Genomic DNA, 22,665 nt, shown 5'->3' on the forward strand with positions numbered 1-22,665 from the left:
GCAAATGGACTTCATACTGAGTCCAAAGATACTCTATCTTTCTTATATCTACATTAAAAAAAAACCCTCAATTTAAATATGTTTCTACTCGTTCAAACCAAATGCTAATAATATCTGGGATTCTAGAATTACAGGCATGTTGCCATCACTGAACTTTCATACAAAGCCTATATTGTTTCTTACTACTTTTTTCTAGACTTGAGATATAATTACAGATGACATTGGGTAAGTTTAATGTGAGCAAGTACTCTACTACTGAGCTACATTTCTGGCCCCCAAAACAGACACTTAATGAATTATTGTTTAATTAGCATCAGCATTCCTTTGTGATAATTTTCCTGGTTTCTGGAAACATGTAAATGTTACAGACTAACAGTTTATATTTTAATTTTAAGTTATTTCATGAAAGGCTATATAATAAAGCTGAAATGGGTTTTATAACCAGGAATTAATAGAGACTAAGATACAATTTACAAAGTTTCTCAAACCATCTCTGATGTAAAGGACTATTTTTAGTGGTGCTGGCAACTGAACAAGGGACTTCAAACATGAAGCACGTGGTCTACCAATGAGTTACAGCCCTGGCCTTTAAATAAACATCATTTGTTTGTTTGGTTTGGCGGCCCTACCCAGAGGTGCTCAGGGATTACTCCTGGCTTTGCATACAGAGTTATCCCATGGCAGTGCTCAGGGAACCATATGGGGTACCAGGAACTGAACCCAGGTCGACCGCATGCAAGGCCCTATCTCTCCAGCCCCAAAGGAACATCTTTCGATTTTTTTCAATCAGCCACTCACCAAATTTTTTTAATGTAAAAAATGGCAAAATTGAAGAACTCTGAACTGTAGATTGAAAATAAAGTTCAGGCATGCAGCTCAGGCTCAATCCTAGCATCACACATGGTCTCCTGTGTTCTGCTAGGAATAACCTCTGACCTTTGCATGCAGAGTCAGAAATAAGCCCTGAGTACCACCAGGAGTGGCTCAAAACAAACAAGCAAAAGAAGGTTCATAAATTTAAAATGCAGTACTGTATCACTATATCACTGTCATCCTGTTGTTCATCGATTTGCTAAAGTGGGCGCCAGTAACAACTCCATTCGTCCTAGCCCTGAGATTTTAGCAGCCTCTCTTTACTCGTCCTTCCCAACCACACTGGAGGCTCTTTCAGGGTCAGGGGAATGAAACCCACCATTGTTACTGTTTTTGGCATATCAAATATGCCACGGGAAGCTTGCCAGTCTCTGCCATATGGGCAGGATACTCTCAGTAGCTTGCCAGGTTCTCCAAGAGGGAGAACTAAACAATAAGAGTCTTCACCAAAATGCAATACAAGGAAATAAAAATTAATTACAAAGGATGGACATATTGCTTATTAAAGACGCAATTAAAGGGCTGGAGCTAAATGAGTAGGGCCCACCCTGCATGTGGAGGGCCTGGGTTCAATCCCCAATACCCACTGGAAATTTTTTTATAAGAGATTCAGAAATACAAGCCCTGGGTACCCACAACCCACCAAAAGAAAAAGAAAAGAAAATGCAATTAAAGAATTAGTATGTCACAATAATCTCTTAAGAAAAACTGGAAACAAAATAAGATCTGCAGACAGCACTTTAAATTACACTACTGTGCTGTCTTCAACTATGCAATTAGGTCCCTATTTTACTGTTTACTTTTCATATTGGAAAAGAAAGATATACCCCTCAATGGTCTGAGTTTAGAATGAGGTGTGGAGTGGACACACGTGCCCGTTTGGTGTTTTGTTTTGTGGTAGCAGTGGTATTTCTAAAGATCACTTTATTTTTCTCCCAAAGAATTCACATAGATATGCCTCAATTATGTTTATTTCACTTTGGTTATTTCCCTGAGATATGCCACTAATTACTCGTGTCCATTGTCACGGTTAGCACTTTCACCTGCCAGCCTATAAAGGTTCTGTTTGGTCCTGCCATTTAATGAACTGGCTCCACTAGGCTAAGCTAGTAGATTGAAGACTCAGATTTTGGAAAATTAAGAACTTTAGTAAAATGAATATGCATCTGAGCCTATGAGTTTATAAACTGCAAACTATTCTGACTCACTTTCATTAGATGCAACTTTTCATAAGAAATTGTGGTAGCTATACAATTGATAAACATCATCACTATTTGATACAATAAGATTTTAATGTAGAAGACATTTCAAAACTTGTTTTGTAAGCCTGTCAATAAATAAAATGTAGTAAATGAATGTGCTATTCTCTATCCCTCAATTTGTATCAGAAATATATTTACTCAGAAAACCATGTCATCTCAGTGAATTCCTCCAAAATGCCGCTCCAAAAATTATGCTGACCTAAAAGTTATGCTGGCCTGAGAAAGAAACTCAAGTAGACATGCTATCCAATATACAACTCTCGTCTCCAACTCCCAAGAATACTAGCATGTTTATATTCAATTAGAAACGAGGCACCTTCTATTCCAACATAAGTTTTTGTTAAATTCAAAACCCATTAGAGGTCTGGCCTGCCCAAAAAGAGTTCCAATAAATGACTAGAAATAAAGGAAGGGGAACAAATCCTAGTTTATAGAAAAAATATATAACAGCCTACAAAAAAACCTTACTCAAAGACAGACACAGGGCTTTGGAAACAACACTGGGATCAGGGTTGAAGATTGAAATAGGTTCTGCTAATGCCAAGTACCTGGGATTCCCTGAGCATTACTAGCTAAAGCCCAGATGGCCCTGGCAATGCCAGTTCCTAAGGTCCCTGGCACTACAGGGAATGAGCCACCCAGTGGAGTTGGCCAACTGTTACTAGGAGTGGGTCCCCTGAGAATTGCTTGGGCTCGAACCAACCCACCCCACCGCCCACCCCATAAAGCAACACTAAAATGCAATGTTTCAAGTTGGTTTGTGATGCATCAAAAGGAAAACATGTATTGGGGAAAACTCTTGCCTTGCATGTGGGCAAGTCACATTTGATCCCTGCACCACATATGGTCCCAAATCCTAGCAGAAGGGATCCCTGAGTGCAGCAGCAGGAGTAAACCCCGAGCCTCAAAACTGAATACATAAATGAGAGATAACATGTTTGTGGGTATAAGAAACAGAAGTTTTCAGTGGGAGCAAAATCAATGCCTGGCTCGGAGCAGCAGCAGGGCCACGGCCGCCCGGGGTGAAGTCTTTCTTCTGACCAGTGTTGCTCCCACCAATCTACACGTATGGGCAATATCTTTGCCAACCTCTTCAAAGGCCTTTTTGGCAAGAAAGAAATGCGCATTCTCATGGTGGGCCTGGATACTGCAGGGAAGACTACCATCCTGTATAAGCTGAAGCTGGGTGAAATTGTGACCACCATTCCTACTATAGGCTTCAATGGGGAAACTGTGGAATACAAGAACATCAGCTTCACCGTGTGGGATGTGGGTGGCCAGGACAAGATCCGGCCTCTGTGGCGCCACTACTTCCAGAACACACAAGGTCTGATCTCTGTGGTTGACAGTAATGACAGAGAGCGTGTGAACGAGGCCCGTGAAGAGCTCATGTGAATGTTGGCAGAAGATGAGCTCAGGGATGCAGTCCTGCTTGTGTTCACTAACAAGCAGGACCTCCCGAATGCCATGAATGCGGCTGAGATCACGGACAAGCTGGGCCTGCATTCCCTGCGCCACAGAAACGGGTACATTCAGGCTACCTGTGGCACCAGTGGGGATGGGCTCTATGAGGGACTGGACTGGCTGTCCAATCAGCTCCAGAACCAGAAGTGAGCCAGCACTCCTCTCTTTCCCTTCACCCCCTCTCCACCCTCGCTTTTCTCTCATGTGGCAAACGTGCGCCCTGTGGTGTGAGTGCAAGGAGCTGTCTCCATGGTTGGTCACAGTGTGCTTCACCATGCTGTAAATGTGCAGACGCAGCCTGCAACTGGGTTTTTATTTAATGTAAATAGTTTTTGTTTCCAATGAGGCAGTTTCTGGTGCTCCTATTCAATATTACTCAGCTTTTTTTATTGTAAAAAGAGAATCAACACACTGTTATTACTGAGAAGGGATTTTAGGCATGTGCGGCCTTCAGGAGTTGCTGTGTCAGACAGGCTTGGCGCACCTCCTCTGGGCTTCAAATCTGTGTTAAGATCCATCTTGAGGTTGGTTTTTTACCCAAACTCAGTGCATTTTTAAAAAAAATTAAAATACAAGATAAGGAGAACACTTGAACACAGAAAGGAGAAATATGCCTAGTGTAGATTCCGCAGTAAAGGCCTGACTGAGTGTGGTCCTGTTTCCTGTCGGGAACGTGAGCCGATCCATTCTGCATGGTCACAATAGGGTCCCTGTGATTTGCTGTCGGGTCAACCCGTGTCCATAGCGTTTTTGCTTGTATTCGTGCTTAAATGGCCATCTAGGAGATGGGCTGGGGGGCTGCGGCCAGCTGCTCTTGGACCTCTCACAGGGACCCGGGCCTTCCTTTGGGTCAGCGTGGCTGGAAAGCCCTGTTATTCCCATGCTCACTATGGGCTGGCTGGGTCTCACCAGCAGGAGTGTGGGCAGGCAGGCAGGGCTGGTCACCCTAGAGCCACACCCCTTGGAGCACCAGCTACATGTGCTTTCCCTCCCTCAGCCTTCAAGGGTCAGATTTGCCACCAAAAACAACGACCTCTACTTTTTTCTTTTGTATTTTGATAAAGACTGAAGAAGCTGGAGCTGTTAAACTTTATTTTGGGGACAACCTCAAAAACGGTTCATTTGGTGTCATGGAACCTCTTACTGCTTTCAATACACAATTAGTAATCAAAAAAAGAAATAAAGAAACAGAAGTTTTCATATGTTACCAGTAGAATTCATTGATACAAACTTAATGAGGCAATTTGGCAAAATAATTCCACCAGCACAATTAAAGATTGTCTATAATAGGAAAAACAGACCCAACAACATGACGTGATGAAAGTGGTTAAAAAGAAAAAGCAAGTGGCTCAAGAAGTCAGGCACATGCCTCACATGGATAAAGATCTGGGTTTGAGATGGCAAGGCTATCAGTTGTTCTCTTGGTGGTCCCCAAGTACCACTGGGAGTGCCCCCCCTAAAAAAATAGTGAATAAAATTAAAACACATTGAAAAAATAAGTTCTTGACATACAAACATAAAATGACTGATAAAGTTATTCTGTTTAGAAAAAGAAGCAGAAACAATAGAGTCAAAATACACAAACTAAGATGGAAGGATATATCAAAATAACGTAACCAGAGCATCAGAAACCAGTTCATCACATGGATGAACAAATGTGAATGCATTACTCTCCAAAACTGCTGGTATTAACTATTTACAGAAACAAGAGAAAATTAGCTAAGTCCATGTTCAGGCAGGTTTGAGCCACATTCTGTTTTGCTTTTTTATGTTTCCGTTTTGCCTGGGGCCTCACACAGGCAAGGCACTGCTCTACTGCCTAAACCACAGCCCCAGGGCTTCTCAACCACAGTCTGAGCCTCCTCAACACTCTTCCTGCCAAGTCAAGAAACAGACAAAAACAGCTAACAAAACTGTCCCAAGGAGCCTTGACTGTCGCTAACATCACAACCCACAATTTAAGTGTTTTGTTGCTCCTTTTACCATTTTCTCTTTTGCCTCCTATGTTTCTCTATAAAAAACTTTTATCCAGGTTCTATCCCAGTATCCCATATGGTCTCCTGAGAACTACCAGGAGTAATTCCTGAGTGCAGAGCCAGAAGTAACCCCTCAGCCTTGCCAGGTGTGACCCAAAAAGCCAAAAAAAAAAAATTCATAATAGTCAAAAGGTGGAAACAATGAGAATTCCATGAACTGACAATGACTGAATACAAAGGAGCTCCCTATCATAAAACATAAGTTAAGTTACTAAATAGAAATGAAGTGCTGATACATACTCTGGCATAAAAAAAAAACTTGTAAACAAATAAAGTCAGACACAAAAGGCCACATATTATGTTTTCGTGTAAAAATAAATCTAGAGAAGGTACAATCAGAGAAATAGAAAATAAAGCTATGGTTATTTAGCGCTGAAAGAATGGAGGGGAAATACGGAGTAATTACTAATGGGAGCAGGGTTTCTTTTAGGAACAACAACAAAAAAAGTTCTAAAATTCATTGTGGTGATAGCTTCACAACACCCACTATACTGTGCCACTTTATACTTTAAGCGTGAAAATTATATGACAAGTTATATCTTAATAAAACAGGAATGAAGGAAGTCTTGCACTCCATAAGCTTTATCCTTTACCTTAAGACATAGTTTTGCAAGTTACCAAGAACCTCTGATGCTCTAGAATTCAGAGCTCTTGAACTTTTCCAACTAGTGACCCTTTTTCATCACTCCAGATATATAGGTAGATAAAAACAGGCATACAAATCAAATATTTACTAAGAATAAATCATACAGCAAAAATATCTTTTACTTTCCGGCCATACCAGAGCGTGCTCAAAGGCCACTCCTGGCTTAGTGCTAGAGGGTCATTTCCAATGGAGCTCAGGGCACTACACCGAGCTGGTGACTGGACCTATAGTTCCCACATGCAATGCATGTGCTTAATCCTCTTGAGTTCTCTCACTAATTCCAGTCATAATAAAACATACTGGAAAAAAATTTCTGAACATCGTTCATGATGCCCAACATTCAACTCTGTGACCCAATGCCCAGTTTAAGAAACGAAGCCTTAGATCACTGCTTTCCTTACAAGCATGTCAGTCTTCTATCCGGGGTCTTCATGGCCCCCTCAGATCCCTCCCAACTGTGTTCTTTTATGTAACCTCAATAACGCCCATGACTAGGCCTATTCTCAAATAATTATCATTTTCTCTCAAATTCTCAAATTCTCTTCTTCAGAATTTCACCCATTGCCAATCTTTCCAAACCATCCTTTTTGTAAATTACTTCTCCCTCTTATCTTGTGTGTCTTATGGCCTAGCCAGAAGTCTCCTGCTCAACTCCACCTGGATCCTCCTTAACTGCAGCACACCCAAAACAAATTCATTATTTCCCAGAAATCTCGTTCTTTCCACATTACTCCTTATTTTTCTTAACTGCACCACCCTTTCCTAAGCTGCCTTGAAGTCATCTTGGACAGGACCAATGTCCAAATCTGACCTATTTCTCTCTCAAACATTTAGCTCTCCTTTCCCTACACCACTGGAGCCTTTGCTGTAAATATTACCCAAAAAATTTTTTAATTATTCTCCTCAAATCCAAACCATCATAAAACAACCCTCAGCAAAAGTCTGCCAAAATAAATTTCATACAGGACAACTCCATTATGGATGCAGGAAGAGAATATGCTCAGCAGTAATGCACACATAACACCTCGCAGGCATGAAGCCCTGGACTTCAATTCCCAGCAACCTCCACACACAAAAAAAAGACACTCCAACAAAAGAAATACCATGCCAAAAGACATGAGTAGATAATACATTTTTTTAAAAGTTATGGGAGCCGTATTTCAATGATATGAGAAGAATATGTACAAAGAAATATAAACAAAAATGAATCCTTGTATCACCACCATAAACTGATATAGCCACTTAGTCAAGAAAATTTTTAAGTTTACAAAGGACTTAAAATGTATAATTGTCTGTATCCTGAGATACTCTCTACCTGAACTGGACCAGTGGCTTTCAACCTTTTATACCTACAGACCAATGGTTTCTAACCACTGCAGTAGACCAATGATTTTGGGGGGACTGGGCCCATATCCACAGGTGCTCAGGGCTTACTCCTGGCTCTGCTCTCAGAGATCATTCCCAGCAGGGTTAAGGAGACCCTATGGTATGCCGGGGATTTAACCCTGGTTGCAAAGCAAGCACCTTACCTGCACTACTATCTCTCCAGCCCCTAGACTAGTGATTTTCTAACTTTTTTTTTTTTTTTTTTTTTTTTTTGCTTTTTGGGTCACACCTGGCAATGCACAGGGGTTACTCCTGGCTCTGTACTCAGGAATTACCCCTGGCCATGTTCAGGGGACCATATGGGATGCTGGGATTTGAACCCGGGTCGGCCACATGCAAGGCAAACGCCCTACCCGCTGTGCTATCTCTCCAGCCCCAGATTTTCTAACTTTTTATGCCTACAGACTGGCACCAGTCCTTGGACCACTGCACTGGTTAAAATCCACTGATTAAAGACTTACCAAAAAAATACCACAGTACCTCTGGGAACTATGAAACTGAGGGTAAAGGTAAAACCAAAATTATAGTTACCTAGTTAACTGATTAACCTAGTTTACCTAGTTATCTTTACCTAGGACGGGAGCAATAGCACAGTGGGTAGGACGTTTGCCTTAAACGAGGCTGACCCGGGTTCGATTCCTCCAGCCCTTTCAGAGAGCTTGACAGGCTACTGAGAGCATCCCACCCGCACGGCAGAGCCTGGCAAGCTCCTGGTGGCATGTTCGACATGCCAAAAACAGTAACAAATCTCACAATGGAGACGTTACTGGTGCCTGCTCAAGCAAATCGATGAACAACACAGACAATAGCTACAGAACTATAACAGTGCTACAGTGCTACCTAGTTAACTAACATACAGCTTTGCGGCCATACCCAAGTGGTGCTAAGAGATCACTCCCACTGCTGTTCAGCGAACAGTGGAGCCAGAATCAAATCCAAGTCTCCTGCATGCAAAGCATGCACTCTGTCCCTGGAGTTCTCCTGCAGCTTTTATTTGTACTCACAAGTATCTAGTAAAAAGACTTAAGTCAGCTATCCTCTGTTGTATCCTGATTATCTAGGCCAGAAGAGAAACTCAGAATCAAAGCTTGTTTTGCTCCAGGGGACTTTCATAGCATAAATTTAAGGTCAATACCTGACAAAATCCATTTCTTTACTGCTCTGATGACAATTTTTTTCTTTACCCCATTTAGAAAATGACTATATGCCTGTTTGCCCCTGGTGCTGACATTTTTCACTCTAGGTTTTTTTGTTTTTTTTTTCCTTTGGGTTATTTTAGAAATTGAAGGAGGAAGCCATGGAACCCATCCATCTTGGATCAAAGCAGAAAGATTTTTATAGAAATCCAGCCCTTAAGTTATAGCAACTAATGAAGAAAGAAGTATTTGTGCTACTCTTAACACCAAGAACTTAAAGGTTTAATGCCGTATTAAATGAGCCCAAAGACCTATTTATTTCATCTTTGACCCAGTAATTCCTCTATAGAGAACACTTTCCACCATAATACTAAATACTAAACTTAGTATTGAATTTTAAATACTAAAAAGTTTTATGTCTTCTGTGTTTAAAATGGTATAATTTAGAAAAAATAAAATCTAAGAGCAACCTAAATGTCCAACATAGAAAAATGGCAAAGAAAATTATATCTGTATCACTTACAGTTAATTGGTTTTCAGAGATGAAAAAACCCTCTACTGGGGAAAGGACAGTCTTATAAACAATGCTGGGAAAAGTGGATAGTCACATTAAAAAAAATGAAGTTGATAGGGCCAGAAATGTAGCCCACTAGCTCCGTAGCAGAGCACTTGGCTTGCATGGGCTGAAACTCTGAATCTGATCCAGAGAACAAATAAATAAGTAAATAAATAAGAACCTGGACTCCTATCTCACTTGATATAAAAATTACATTTTAAAAATTATATGTGTAAATCAAGAACATATATATCAAGACCTTAACAGAGTTCAAAATATAAAGCTCGAAAGCAAAAACATGGGGATAAATATTCATCATCTTAGAGGCCGAGGGCAACAGTACAGGGGGCAGGGCATTTGCCTTGCACACAGCCAACCCAGGCTTGATCCCTGGCATCCCATATGGTTCACAGAATACCAGCAGCAGTAATTCCTGAGTGCAGAGCCAGGAGTAATACCTGAGCATTGCTGGGTTGTCCCTCCCCCCTAAAAAAAATTCATTATCCTGCATGTGGCAATGATTTATTACTCCAGTGGGTTTTGGGGTTTTTTTTGGGGGGGAGGGGGATGTTTTGTTTAGGGACCATGCCTGATTGTGCTCACGGCTTATTCCTGGCTCTGTGCCCAGGGATCATCCCTGGTAGGGCCCAGGGGACCGTATGTGGTATCAGGGAATGGAACCCATATTGGCTGGTGCAGAGCAAACACCCTACCCTCTGTACTCTCTCTCGGCGCACTCCAGACCCTAAGACCAGTATTTTAGATCCTAGCTTCTTAAACTGGAATCATGTAACTGAATGTGTGTTGGGGGAGATCATCAACATTTGGCAACAGTAAAAGGCTTTTGAATGTGCAATGACTAGAACTTAATTCTAAATCAAACATAATGAATCTGAAGTGTTTCTGTCCATCCTCACTTATGTCGAATTCTTCAGGAGAGAAGAGACTGCAAGAGAAAATGTCTTGGGGGGGGGTGGTGTTTATTTATTTCAGTTTGGTTTTGGTTTTGGGCCACACCTAGCAAGTGTTCAGGGCCTTCTCCCAGCTCCACACTCAAGGATCTCTCCTGGCAGTGTTCAAGGAACTGTATGGGGTGCAAGGGATGGGACTCAGGTCACTGTGTTCCAGGCAAGCACCTACCAACTATCACTATAGCCAAGAAAAAGTTTTTAAGTCCTATTTTAGATGACACTAAAGCTCATGTACCAAAAGAAAATGTAAAATGGATGTCAACAAAACTTCAACTTTGTATACTTCAAAAAACAACATTGGGGGCTGGAGTGATAGCATAGCGGGTAGGGCGTTTGCCTTGCATGCAGCCAACCCAGGTTCAAATCCCAGCATCCCATATGGTCCCCTGAGCACCGCCAGGAGTGGTTCCTGAGTGCAGAGCCAGGAGTGGCCCCTGTGCATCACCGGGTGTAACCCAAAAAGCAAAAAAAAGAAAAAACATTGGAAAAAATTTTAAATTCTCAAAATGCGAATCTCCTACGTTTACCATGAGAAAACTGTTATGTCACATATCTATAAGGATTTGTATCCACATTATAGAAAGAACTCATGCAAATTTTTTTAATTTTTTTTTTCTTTTTGGGTCACACCTGGAGATGCACAGGGGTTACTCCTGGCTCTGCACTCAGAAATTACCCCTGGCAGTGCTCAGGGGACCATATGGGGTGCTGGGAATCGAACCCGGGTAGGCCAAGTGCAAGGCAAACGCCCTCCCCACTGTGCTATCGCTCCAGCCCCGAAGAACTCATGCAAATTTAAAATAAGTAAAAGTCAATTCCAATTCAATGAGGCCAAAGGGGCTGGAGAAATAGCACAAGTGTTAAGATGCTTCCTTGAATGCTGTTGACCCAGGTTTGATATCTGCACTACATTTGGTCCCCAGAGCACCACCAGGAGAAATCACTGAGCAGAGAACCACAAAAAGCTCCTGAGGACCAACAAATCCCTCCCAAAAATAAGTAAAATAAAATTATTAAAGAAGAGGTTTTGAGTGCAGCGCAGAAATAGAGCACTTACCTGGCATGTAAAGAGCAATTAGAAACCCTAGCTGTGCTGGGCTAGATCTCCAGAAACACAAAACAAATAAAAAAAGGCAGGAGGGAAGGGTGCACTAGGATGACTAAAATAAAAAAGATAATGTGTTAGTAAATATATGGAGAAGTCAAATCCTGCTGGTGTAGGTCATTTTGAAAAACATCTGGTACTTCTCAAGATTTGCCATATAACTGCCTTGTAGATGGCTGACCCAAGTTCCACCCCCAGCACTATTACAGAGACCCCAGAGTCGTGCCAGAAGGAATCCCTGAGGGCAGAGCCAGAGTAAGCCCTGAGCACAGGCAGGTGTGACCCAAAAATATAAAAACAAGATTTATTATTTTGTTATGTTAACCAATAATTCCATTTCTATCTATATTCCCAAAGAGAACTGACAAAGTCTACACATACACCACAAAAAAAAACCTGATAGTGACATTTACAGAATTATTCATAATAATAATAAAGAGGAAAGAACCCAAACATTGATAATGAAGGTAAACAAATGACAGAATATTTATACAACAGAATGTCATTTTGGTCATAAAAAGGAAATCCTGGTACCTAATAAAACATGGATGAATCTTGCAAACATGCTTAGTGAAGTGCAAAAGGTCATTATTATATAACTGCAGTTACATAAAATGTCCAAAACAGAAAAATTCAGAAACAAAAATCAGATTGGCTGTTAGGCATTGAGAGGAGTAACTATGAGTAGTTGCTCTGATAAATCATCCTGTAAATATAGTCATGGGAATGCAACTTTATGACTTCACTAATATAGTTTGCTATAACGACTACATACCACAGGATATACCACAGGCATCTGGTGTTTAAGATGGATTGGGGACCAAAAAGATAGCACAGGTGCTTGCCTTGCATGCAGTCAACCCCATTCAATTCCCAGAATCACATACCATTCCTCAGCACCACCAGGAGTGATCCCTATGTCCAGAGTCAGGAATAAACCCTGAGCACAGGAAGGTATGGCCCCAAAACCATAACAAAACAAAAATGTATTTTAAGGTATATGAAATACGCCTCCCAACCCCCTGCCAAATGCAGTATATAAAAGCTGTGTTTTACAAAGGAGAGCATTCATGCAAAGCATCAGAGATTAAAACAGATGTCCTAACAGCACTGTCCTAACCCCACCCCAGTACTACAGAGAGAACCTCCGTGTCTCATCCTTCACTTAAAATAAGGCTGTAGGGGCTGGAGAGGCATGACAAAGGGAAAGATGTGCCTTGCACAAAGCCAACCAAGGTTTGATCCCTGGCATCAGAACCAGCCACGAGTGATCCCTGTAGAGCCAGGAATAAACCCGGAGCACCTGCAGGGTGTGCTTCCCCCCGCCAAAGGAAAAAAAAAAGTAAACCTCTGTGAGTTCTAACGCCCCGGGTGCCAGCAACATCGTTCAAAAGCCAGCTTGTGAACTACTACAGTCATTGCAACAATAACAACAAAGATGTGAAAGTGGTGGCTGCAGGGAATTTAACTATTACAGGATACTTAAGGTCTGTTACAGAGGTCTGTTACAGAATATCCAAGGATACAGTTTCACTTCGGATACAATTACCAGGCAAAATTATTTATAATCAGGTCTCACACATACCCTATGGTCACGAGGAGGTTAAGCCTATGCGAGGAAAATTCGAGTGCCGGAAATTCCTGGTCAGTGGAACTGTAGCAAGGATATCTTTTTTCTCTTTTTTAGTATTTCTGTTTCCCTGATACTATTTAATAATGACACATAGCTCTTAAAGTTGGGGGAGGAAGTTTTATTTCAAACCAAATACGGAAATGATTAGACGCCCAAGGGTTTAACAATTCCGCGGCTCATTATTCGAGGAGGTGTCACCAGGGACGCAAAATACCCTTTATTTCCCTCTCAGGCAGGTGAGTCAAACTGTACTCCTTCCTTCAGGAAATAAGATTCCCTGTAAGTGCGGGGCATCCCCAGGCGACCCCCGCCCCAGATCGTTATGCCACCTCCGCTCCAGGTGCTGCTTTCCCGTCTCCAAGGTGCTCGCCTCCTCCCGCTCCTCCCTGCACCGGAATAGACGCACAAGTCCCGCCGTCCCCCCTAGACGGGGAGGGGCTGCCCTAGCCCCAGCAGGAACCCTCGGGTCTCTAATAATCTCCGACCGGGCATTCCCGCGGCCCCTGAGACACGCGCGCGCGCACATGCACACGCATACACACGCGCGCGCATACATGCACATATATAAACGCACGCGCACACACACGCATTTCCACACGCGCGTACGTGTCCTCATGCACGAACGAAAACACACACACACACACACACACACACACTTGCCCGGGCGGGCACGACGCCGCCACGCTGGCGCCAGGGCTGGGCACCGAGGCACGAGCCCCACCAGCGACGCGGGCGCTGGCACCCCCGGACTCCCCTCAGGGCCGCCCCGGCCAGAGCGCGTCCCGCGCGCCGCCCGCCCCAGCCGGACGCGGCGTTCCCGCCAGCGCGGGGCGCCAGGACAGCGGCGGCGGCCGGCGGCGGCGCGGACAGCGTGAGGGAGAGGGACACTCACCCGCGTCAGCCCGGAGCCCTCACTACACCGGAAGTAGTCGCCCACCCGTTGCCACGGTGAGAAAGCGGCGCTGACGTCACGCTTCCCCATTGGGCCCCGGTCTGGTGACGTAAGCGGAAGCCGCCGCCCCCACCGCGCTGTCCCCGCCCTCCGCCCGGAGCGGCGCACCTGGCGGCCGGGGACCAGGTGCCTGCTCGCTCCTCTCTGACCACGTCTTCTTACCTCGCCCGCCTGCAGCAGGGGACCCGTCCGAGTGGTTGGCTGACCCGCGAAGCGATGCGGAATGAGATGGAAGTTGCCAGCGGTTATGGAGCTGTCATATACTAGCAGCCTCATTTCGTTTGCGGCTTCATTGCAGCTTCCACTGGAGGATAGAGAAATGCTTGTGAGCGGTGGAGGCCAGCCTTACCCTCGGGAGAAGGAAGGTGTGGGTGGCCTTTTAAAAACACCTAAGCGCCAGTAACTTTTAATTTTTAACGTAGCATCCCTTTATGTTTCCTTATGACTACTAACATGAATCCTTTCACTTATTCCACCTTTAATTCTATTTTTTTTGAGAGGCCTGTGATGTAACTCGCTGGTGGAGCACTGACTTGCAGGGAATGAATCCATGAGAAGTGCTGGATTCATCCACTGCCCTACCACCGCAACCCCAAATTCTCGTGCGAGTAGAGATGGAAATAGAGCCCTAAGTAGTTCTACATGCTGTTCTCAGATTAGCATCACCTCATCTTTTACTACAAATGCAACTTCTGACCAACAGTTGTTTCTAATACACTTTAGATTTGAAAAACAAAACTGACTTAAAGGGATTTTTCAGATTAAAGGGGTTTTCTCCTTAGCCTATTGTAGAGATGGGGCGGATAGGATGAGGAAAGGAACTTAAAAGAGGATACAACAAAGAACTTGTACTTATAGCAATTTTATTTTTAAAAGTGGGAAAGGGGGAACCAGAAAAGAAGCTTAGATTGATGTTGGACTGAACCCTAGAACTGAATCCCCACTCTGGAATTCCTAGATTAAAATATGTCAATTGCAGTATAATAATAACAATAATCCCATCTGTAAGTCATCCCAAAGCTTTTGTTTGTTTTTCACTTTTACGCCACACCCTACTTACTCCTGGCTCAGAGATCTTTCCTGGTTTGGGAGACCATATCTGGTGCGCAAGGCAAGCATCTAATCCCCCTTACTATCTCTTCAGCCCTCCCCACCCAGGCTTTTAAATTAATTTTATGGTCCCAGGGAGCGACTGTGGCATAACATCTGCCAGGCATTTGTGAGGCCTCCGTTCAGTCCCTGGCACCTGCCCCAATATTAGAGAAAATTGCAAAGTTCAGTTATAAAATAAATCCTAAGTGTATATAGTGACTGGCTAATCATCACTGTATCACTGTCATCCCATTGATCATTGATTTGCTCGAGTGGGCGCTAGTAATGTCTCCATTTGTCCTAGCCCTGAGATTTTAGTAGCCTCTCTTTACTCATTCTTCCCAGCGGTGCCACATTGGAGGCTTTTTCAGGGTAAAGGGAATGAGACCCATCATTGTTACTGTATTTGGCATATTGAATACATCACAGAGAGCTTGCCAGGCTCTGCTGTGTGGGCAGGATGCTCTCAGTACCTTGCCAGGTTCTCTGAGAGGGAGAACTAGGCTATAAGAGGTCACAAGGCCACATTTGCTTCCAGGAGCTTTATTTTATAGTCTCTGGATCTTGGCTATTGATGGGATTACATGGTGCTGAGGGCAGTTTGTGGGTATGGCTGCCAAGCTACTGGAAAATGGGGGATCTGGGTGGAGAAGGCCCAGTCCTGATGCAAACAGGCTTGGAGATCTCTGTTCCAGGTCCCACACACCTGGGTTCCTCTGCCGGTTCATGTGTGAGGCTCGTTCGAACCTGTGGAGAGTGGCCTTGAGCATGGTTGTGGCTGTATTCCGGAGGTCCCAGGGCTCTGCTCAGGGCAGAGAGGGAAACTAAATCTGCCCCTCCGAGGGGCCCCAAGGAAGATAGCCAGGTGGGAGGGGGGAAGAGACTGTTTATAAATCTTCTGTAATATATGGAATCATACTATGCAAAAATATGGATGGAACCCGAGGTGATTATACTGAACAAATTAAAAAAAGAAAGATAAATACTGTTGGGTCAGCCTGGACTTAGATACTTTGAAGCCTGCATATGCAGTTTGGCCACTGGGTGGGTGAGGGGTGGTGGCTGGGCTCACCCCTCCAGAATCCCTGGAACCCACAACAAAAGACTATATATCTGACCTTGGTGCTAGCTAACCAGCCCCCACAACCCCCACTCCCCTGACCCAGGCCTCCTTTACTTCAATAAAAACCCACCCTAAAGCACGGGAGAGTAGGTTCCTCATTAGCCTCTAGGGAGTTGTGAGATCCAACCAGAAGCACTCTTTCCAATAAACCCATTTTAGCCTAATCCTGTTCTTGGATTCTGTTTCTTCCTTTCTGCACTCTGTCCCCAGACTTTTCAAATATCTCATAATTTCAATCCTACATGGAAAATGAACAAACGAAACAAAAACAAGAGTTGGGGAGCTAGTTCTGAGGTAGAATGTGTGTGTAAAGCCCTGAGTTCAATCCCAGGCAGGGCACTACCAGGTATGCCCTTTTTTTAGAATCTGGGAACGGGACATTGGTTAGCTGAGGGGGAAGGGAAATATATGGAGGGGGCAGGTAAAGTAGGGAAGTGGGGATTGGTGGTGTGATGATAAATGGAAACCATAAGTTTGGTGATGAAAATACTGCAGATGTCAAAATATAAAGCTGTACACCTGAACTACCTATTATGTTATAAACCAGTATTTTAATAAAAGTCTGATCATATTTAAAGTGGTCACTCTCTCTACAATCTGAGGGGTGGAATAGTGCATGCCTGTAGAGATGACAGGATTGAAGCTTTTGCACTCAAGCTTACATACTCAGTAAGAGTTCGGAGTTATATGTGACTAAGACCCATTTTGGCTAAGTAAAAGAAATAATGAAAAAAGCGGTAAAGAGGAGCAAAGATCAAATAGAGAGGCAGAAAACTTATTTTTAAAATAAGTTAATTCACAAAGGCAATTGGGGAAATGCTTAAAAAAGACAAAAATGGAACTAGAGAAATTCTAGCATTCTAACAAGTACTGTTGTCAGGTCGTTGGGAAACAATAATTTTTAAAAAGACCACCAGAAAACAAAAAACTAAAACTTGCAAGAATCACTTGCAGGAATCTTTATTGACACTAGCTGGTGGGCAAGAGCAGCAGCTTCTCAGCAGAAGCCCTGGACTTTTATTAGCTAAAACCTCTTTCTGGTGTCCTGAACACTTTGGTAAGCACTTACAAAACTTGTTTTGCCCACCAGGGTCACATTCTGGCACCCAGTAAGTTCAGGCAAGTGCAGCAAAGCAAGCAAAGAGAAGCAACAAAAAGAGGTGACAGCAGGTGTACACAAAGCAAACAATCATCTTTAAACATATCCCTCCGGGGCTGGAGCGATAGCACGGTGGGATTTGCCTTGCACATAGCCGACCCGGGTTCGATTCCCAGCATCCCATATGGTCCCCTGAGCACCGCCAAGGGTAATTCCTGAATGCAGAGCCAGGAGTAACCCCTGAGCATCGCCGGGTATGACATAAAAAGAAGGGGGAAAAAAGTGTCCCTCCCTCTCCCTGCCCTGATGAGGCACCGAGTTGCCACCCACAAATGAACGGATCCTGGCTCCTAAATGGCCATGATCCTAGAGGCACACAAACCAATTTTGGAACCCAACAGGTTTTGGCAGAAATGCATCTGGACTGAGCATTAAGCTATGGTGCTGTGCCACCCCAGGTGAGGAAAGGTGTTTGTCCCTTCTACCTTTTCTCCCTGGCAGTGTGGTGGCTGCCACCTTTTCACAGCCTATTGGACAGCCAGGTATGAGACTGCAGTGACATGATATGTGGGGCCTCACGGGATGAGGGGTGGAGCCAGCCCCTCCCCTCATCCCGCATCCCAATGAGACCCCAAGTTGCCACCCATGAATGGCTGCTGGCTCCTGAACGGCCATGATCCCAGAGGCACACAAACCAATCTCGGAACCCAGAGGCTTTTGACAGAAATTTCTCTAGACTTTTTACTAACATATCAGAAATCTAAAATTGTGCAGTTGCTTTGCGGCTGCATGACATTATATGCTCTTCATAATCAGCAAAAGAAACCAAATTATCTAATGATGCCTTTTCAGCAGGTCTGATTGTTGTGGGAAATTCCAAATAATAATAATGGTGGGTCTTTTGTAGAAATATTGAATGTGATCAAAGTGGAGAGAGAGTAAAGTGGAAATTATCTGCCACATAGGCAGGGGGAGTTATAGGGTGGGGGATATACTGGGGTTCTTGGTGGTGGAACATGTGCACTGGTGAAGGGATTGGTGTTTGATCATTGTATGACAGAGACTTAGACTGGAAAGTTTTGTTACTGTTCTCACGTGATTAAAAAACTGAAAATTTAAATAAATAAATAAATAAACGTATCCCTTTAGGACCCTAGCACATTGTTCCTGTTTGCTTTGGGGCCCTTGCAGGAAGTTCTGTGTACTTATGGTATGATATAGTTAAATCAGCTAAAAAACTAAACTTCTTATTCCTTCCCATCAGTCTCCCTTTAAAATTAATAATAAATAAACTCTTTCAGACACTACCATGAATTGAGTCGACTTATCTACTTCATTATTTGCATCTCTGTTCAAAATTCAAATTCCAGGGTGAAAAAATAATTAGAAAAAAGTATCAGGCTGGAGCACATGCTTTGCACATAGGACACCCAGATTCAACCCCAGCATCACATGGTTCTCTGAGTACACTGAGTGACCCCAGACATTGGGCCAGGAATAGCTCCCAACACTAACAATGGTCCAAACTATCACACACCGTCAAAATGTGTCTTGTGTCCACCTACCTTGCCCAAGAAATGGCAAGATCCTTCATAATTCCACTGAAACTGGATTGAAGAAGGGGGTAGGATGGGGGCACACTGAAAAGCAGACCCTGGTAGAGGGTATGGTGCTGGAATGTTGAATGCATGAAACCTTACCATTGTAATGGTTCCTGATATATAGTTTTAATATTTTAGTGAGGGAGGGAAATTAAGGATGTTTTTCAATAACTAGGAATGTGTAAGGATGTTAGTTTGTATCATTTATTTGGAATTATTGTGATTTCATATAGTTTAAGGCCAATATAATTTTTCTTCACAGATAAAAGTGTACCTGATACATAAATAATATATAATATGTTTTAAAATAAAATGAGGTTATTTTGAATTTCTAATCCAATATTTCTCATAAGAGGATGATGGGGAAGAAGGAGAGAAATTTATATAAGGTATATATTTTTTTAGTACATAGCACTGTAGCACTGTTGTCCCGTTGTTCACCGATTTGCTCGAGCGGGCACCAGTAACGTCTCCATTGTGAGACTTGTTGTTACTGTTTTTGGCATATCAAATACGGGTAGCTTGCCAGGCTCTGCCATGCAGGCGGGATACTCTCCATAGCTTGCTGGGCTCTCCAAGAGGGACTGAGGAATAGAACCCCAGTCAGCTGCATTTAAGGCAAACATCCTACCAGCTGTGCTATGGCTCCAGTCCATATTGTGGAAAATGTCAAAGATCTATAAAAACAAAGAGGATAGCATAATGGCATATCATATTCAATCACTAATAGATTTAGTTTATCTGGGTTTGTTCTGGCTGCTGGCTTTGTGAGCAGATACCCCTGGGGTCCCTATCACATCTCCTTGCTGTCTCTGGTTTCGGCCCTAGCAGGCAGTTCTAAATTGTGCTGTCAGCTACCCTGTCTCCTTACTTCCTGGCCGAAGGCCATCATTCCCAGTGCTGCAGGGACTTGCTCAGCTTTAGACCCAAGCTCCCACCCACCACACTCCACTCCCCCTCCAAGAATAGCTTGGAAGTCCTTGAGCATTTCAAATTTCCAGTGGCAATGTTCAATGTATGAGGTGTTTAAACAACCCAGCATTCTGTCCTTCAGATCAATTCTGAAAGGCACCAGGACAGCTGCCCAAGACTTCCAGTTACTGAGTCCTGGACTGCCTACCGCAGCTAGAGGTAAGGCAGCTTTCTCTAACTTTCCCTTCCTGCTCTCAGGACCCGCTCAGCCGGAGAACTGTCATGACAGGCTCTAAGTGACTTAGGCCTCTTCCAGAAACAAGAAAATCAGGAAAACCAGAAGCTTTTGTCAAAGATTACATCTCCAGAATAAGGTTAGGTCTCCGGAATGTAACCTGTAACCGTCAGGAGGGAGGGTGGGGTAGATATTGTGGGCCAGAACAATAACAACAAAAATATATGTGTACTCTGTAGGAAACAGAAATTTGCTGAGTAATGCTGACTTGCCAAAATGAAAGTATAAGAACTTGCTGAACCTAGTGCTTGGGGTCCTTGTTGAAACCTGCTGTACCTGGCAGATACGTGGACCCCAGCTAGCTGCAACAATAAACCTCGCTATGTGATCTGCATTATCGGCTCTGTTCTTTGTCCCTGATGGGTGGTTAACTCAGGACTCTAGCACTGCCTGCCTTAGTATTGATGAGGGTGGGTGGGGGACACAGGTGGTTCATGTGAGGCTGGGAGGAAAGAGATGGTCATTTTCTCCTCATCCACCTCTGCCACCAGGACCACCCAGAGATACGAGGTTCTTGTCTCACTTCACAGAAAAGAATTTCAGGAGTACACTAGCAGTGAAGTAAAAACAGATTTTGTTTGGGGATTTTCAGGGAGGGGAAGGAAGAGAGAAAGTAAGAGATAGTAGAGTAACACACTCAAGAGAGAGCACAGACTTCTCCAAGGGTGGAGAACCCCTACACACATCCCAGCATTAGATAGAAAAATACACATCTCAAGAGGGGAGATGAGGGCAACACACATGCTTGGGCACCACATACACTCATCCACATGAGGCAAGCAGCATATGGGCTCAGACAGAATATGCAAGCCTTTTCTTTGCTCAATGTGGCTTTTAATAGGGTTTTCCCAACCTGCTGCCACATGGGGCTTTTACCTAGGTAAAAGTCTGTTGCTAGGGAGGTTGCCAAGGAGGGCAGAGTTGGGAGTAGTTGATGGTATTTAAAATTCCTTTCTGGACTTTTGTTTCTGCTGGAGCTGTGGTAGCTGTGGTAGCCTTCTCCAGTCTGTTGCTGGCAGGTGAAAATCTTATCAAGCCTTAGTTCCTGTTTTCTGCAAAGTTAGCTTTTTGTAACTTCAGACCTGTAGGATAACATTGGTTAGTCCTTCCTCCCTTGCCACAAGGAGTTTAGGTTTAAGTTCTCTGGAGACACTCCCATTCCTTTATTTATCTGTAAACTCTTCTCTGCACCCTCCTTCCCAACCAGTTAATCACCTTTTCCCCTAATCAGATTCTGTTATCTTGTAAGATCAGATTCTTCTAAGGACTCTGAATTTGTATTGTAAGTTAGTGTCTTTTCCATAGTCTTTTCCATACCTTAAAGCAATGTCCTTTCTGTATGGACACAGGATGAGAGTTAATATTATGCATTGTAACTTGGGAGTTGATTGACTCCAATAATATTTACTCCTGGGCATCTGCTTTCTCGACTCAGTTGCCCTTAGTTCCTAGCACCCCAAAAGCAGGGTCCCAATGAGGGACGGAACAAATTCAGGGCAAGTTGTGAGCTACCCTGGCATTGAAATGGGCCAGGCCAAAGCGCCACAATACTCAACTATAAGTTGAGAGCATGGTCATGGACAAATGTTGTCATGATCCAAAGGTAACAATGAGATTAAGACCCCTCTGGGGTTAGGAAAATTAACCTGACCTGAGGACTGTGGTCTGGAATATATAGTGAATGTCCTCAGGAAGAAGCAAACTTTATATCTCTTACTATGCTCATACAGAATGACATTGCTAGAAATATTAGAAGTAGATTTACTACAACTATGTAAGTGGATTACTAATTGAGGAAAGAAAAAAGTGACACACCCTTGTTTGGATCCCACCCTTGAGCAGATCTCCTAGTAATCTTAGATGACATTTTGTCCTTGAGGAGTGGTCTTACCTCTTTGTTGATGTATTAATGTTCCGACCCACCTTTGTGTTACCACCCTATGTGATTGCTATATAAACTAAGACTGTAGGAGAAGGAAGGGAGAGGAGACAGAAGTGGGGGAAGACACAGAAGTAGGGGGAACACAGAGAAGCACATGAGAGTGAAGCAGAACAAGAATGGAGATTGGAATAAACTGCAACTGATACCAACCAGCCTGGCACTCGTTCCTTCCTTCGCCTGCCCATCTCCATCAGCCTCCCCGGGGTGGGGGAAGTGGTGTGAGACCACCAAACAAGGGCAGCAGGATAGATAGAGCCCCACTGGCCCCCTCTCCTTTTGTGAACACACACAGACCTATTGATATTATTATTTCCCAGAGAGTCTCCTGCCCAGGCGCCTGGCTGTCTTCCCCAGGGTCCCTCGGAGGAGGTGGGCTCCAGCTTCCCCCTTCATCCTGAGCAGAGCTCTCACGGTGGCCGAAGACCTCTGGAGCCTAGCCACAGCCATGCTCAAGGCCCCTCTCCACACATTCGGACAAGCCTCACGCATGAAGGTACCGGCAGAGGAACCCAGGTGTGTGGGACCCGGGGCTGAGACCTCTAAGCCTGCTCAGATCAGGACTGGGCCTCTTCCGCCCAGAT

General features: G+C 43.8%; 2 protein-coding genes across 4 annotated transcripts in view; one reads left to right on the forward strand and one right to left on the reverse strand.

Moving 5' to 3' along the window:
* The window catches only part of TASP1 (taspase 1), a 299,415-nt gene extending 285,413 nt beyond the window's left edge, over positions 1 to 14,002 (reverse strand). For all 3 annotated transcript variants that reach the window (XR_008629143.1, XM_004610916.3, XM_055130490.1), the window contains exon 1: positions 13,961 to 14,002. The gene's annotated coding sequence lies outside the window, so the exon portion shown is untranslated. The remainder of the gene's footprint in view (positions 1 to 13,960) is intronic.
* On the forward strand, positions 3,176 to 4,751 carry LOC101542765 (ADP-ribosylation factor 1-like). Its single transcript, XM_055130492.1, has one exon. It carries the CDS (start codon positions 3,204 to 3,206, stop codon positions 3,528 to 3,530), a length of 327 nt encoding a protein of 108 aa, XP_054986467.1. The 5' UTR covers positions 3,176 to 3,203; the 3' UTR covers positions 3,531 to 4,751.
* Positions 14,003 to 22,665: the final 8,663 nt, after the last annotated feature.

The sequence above is a fragment of the Sorex araneus genome, chromosome 3, assembly GCF_027595985.1.
Source record: "Sorex araneus isolate mSorAra2 chromosome 3, mSorAra2.pri, whole genome shotgun sequence".
Classification (NCBI taxonomy): Eukaryota; Metazoa; Chordata; class Mammalia; order Eulipotyphla; family Soricidae; genus Sorex; species Sorex araneus.

Excerpts from the sequence above, each read along its gene's own strand:
- LOC101542765 (XM_055130492.1), top strand. The coding sequence starts at position 3,204 with ATGGGCAATATCTTTGCCAACCTCTTCAAAGGCCTTTTTGGCAAGAAA.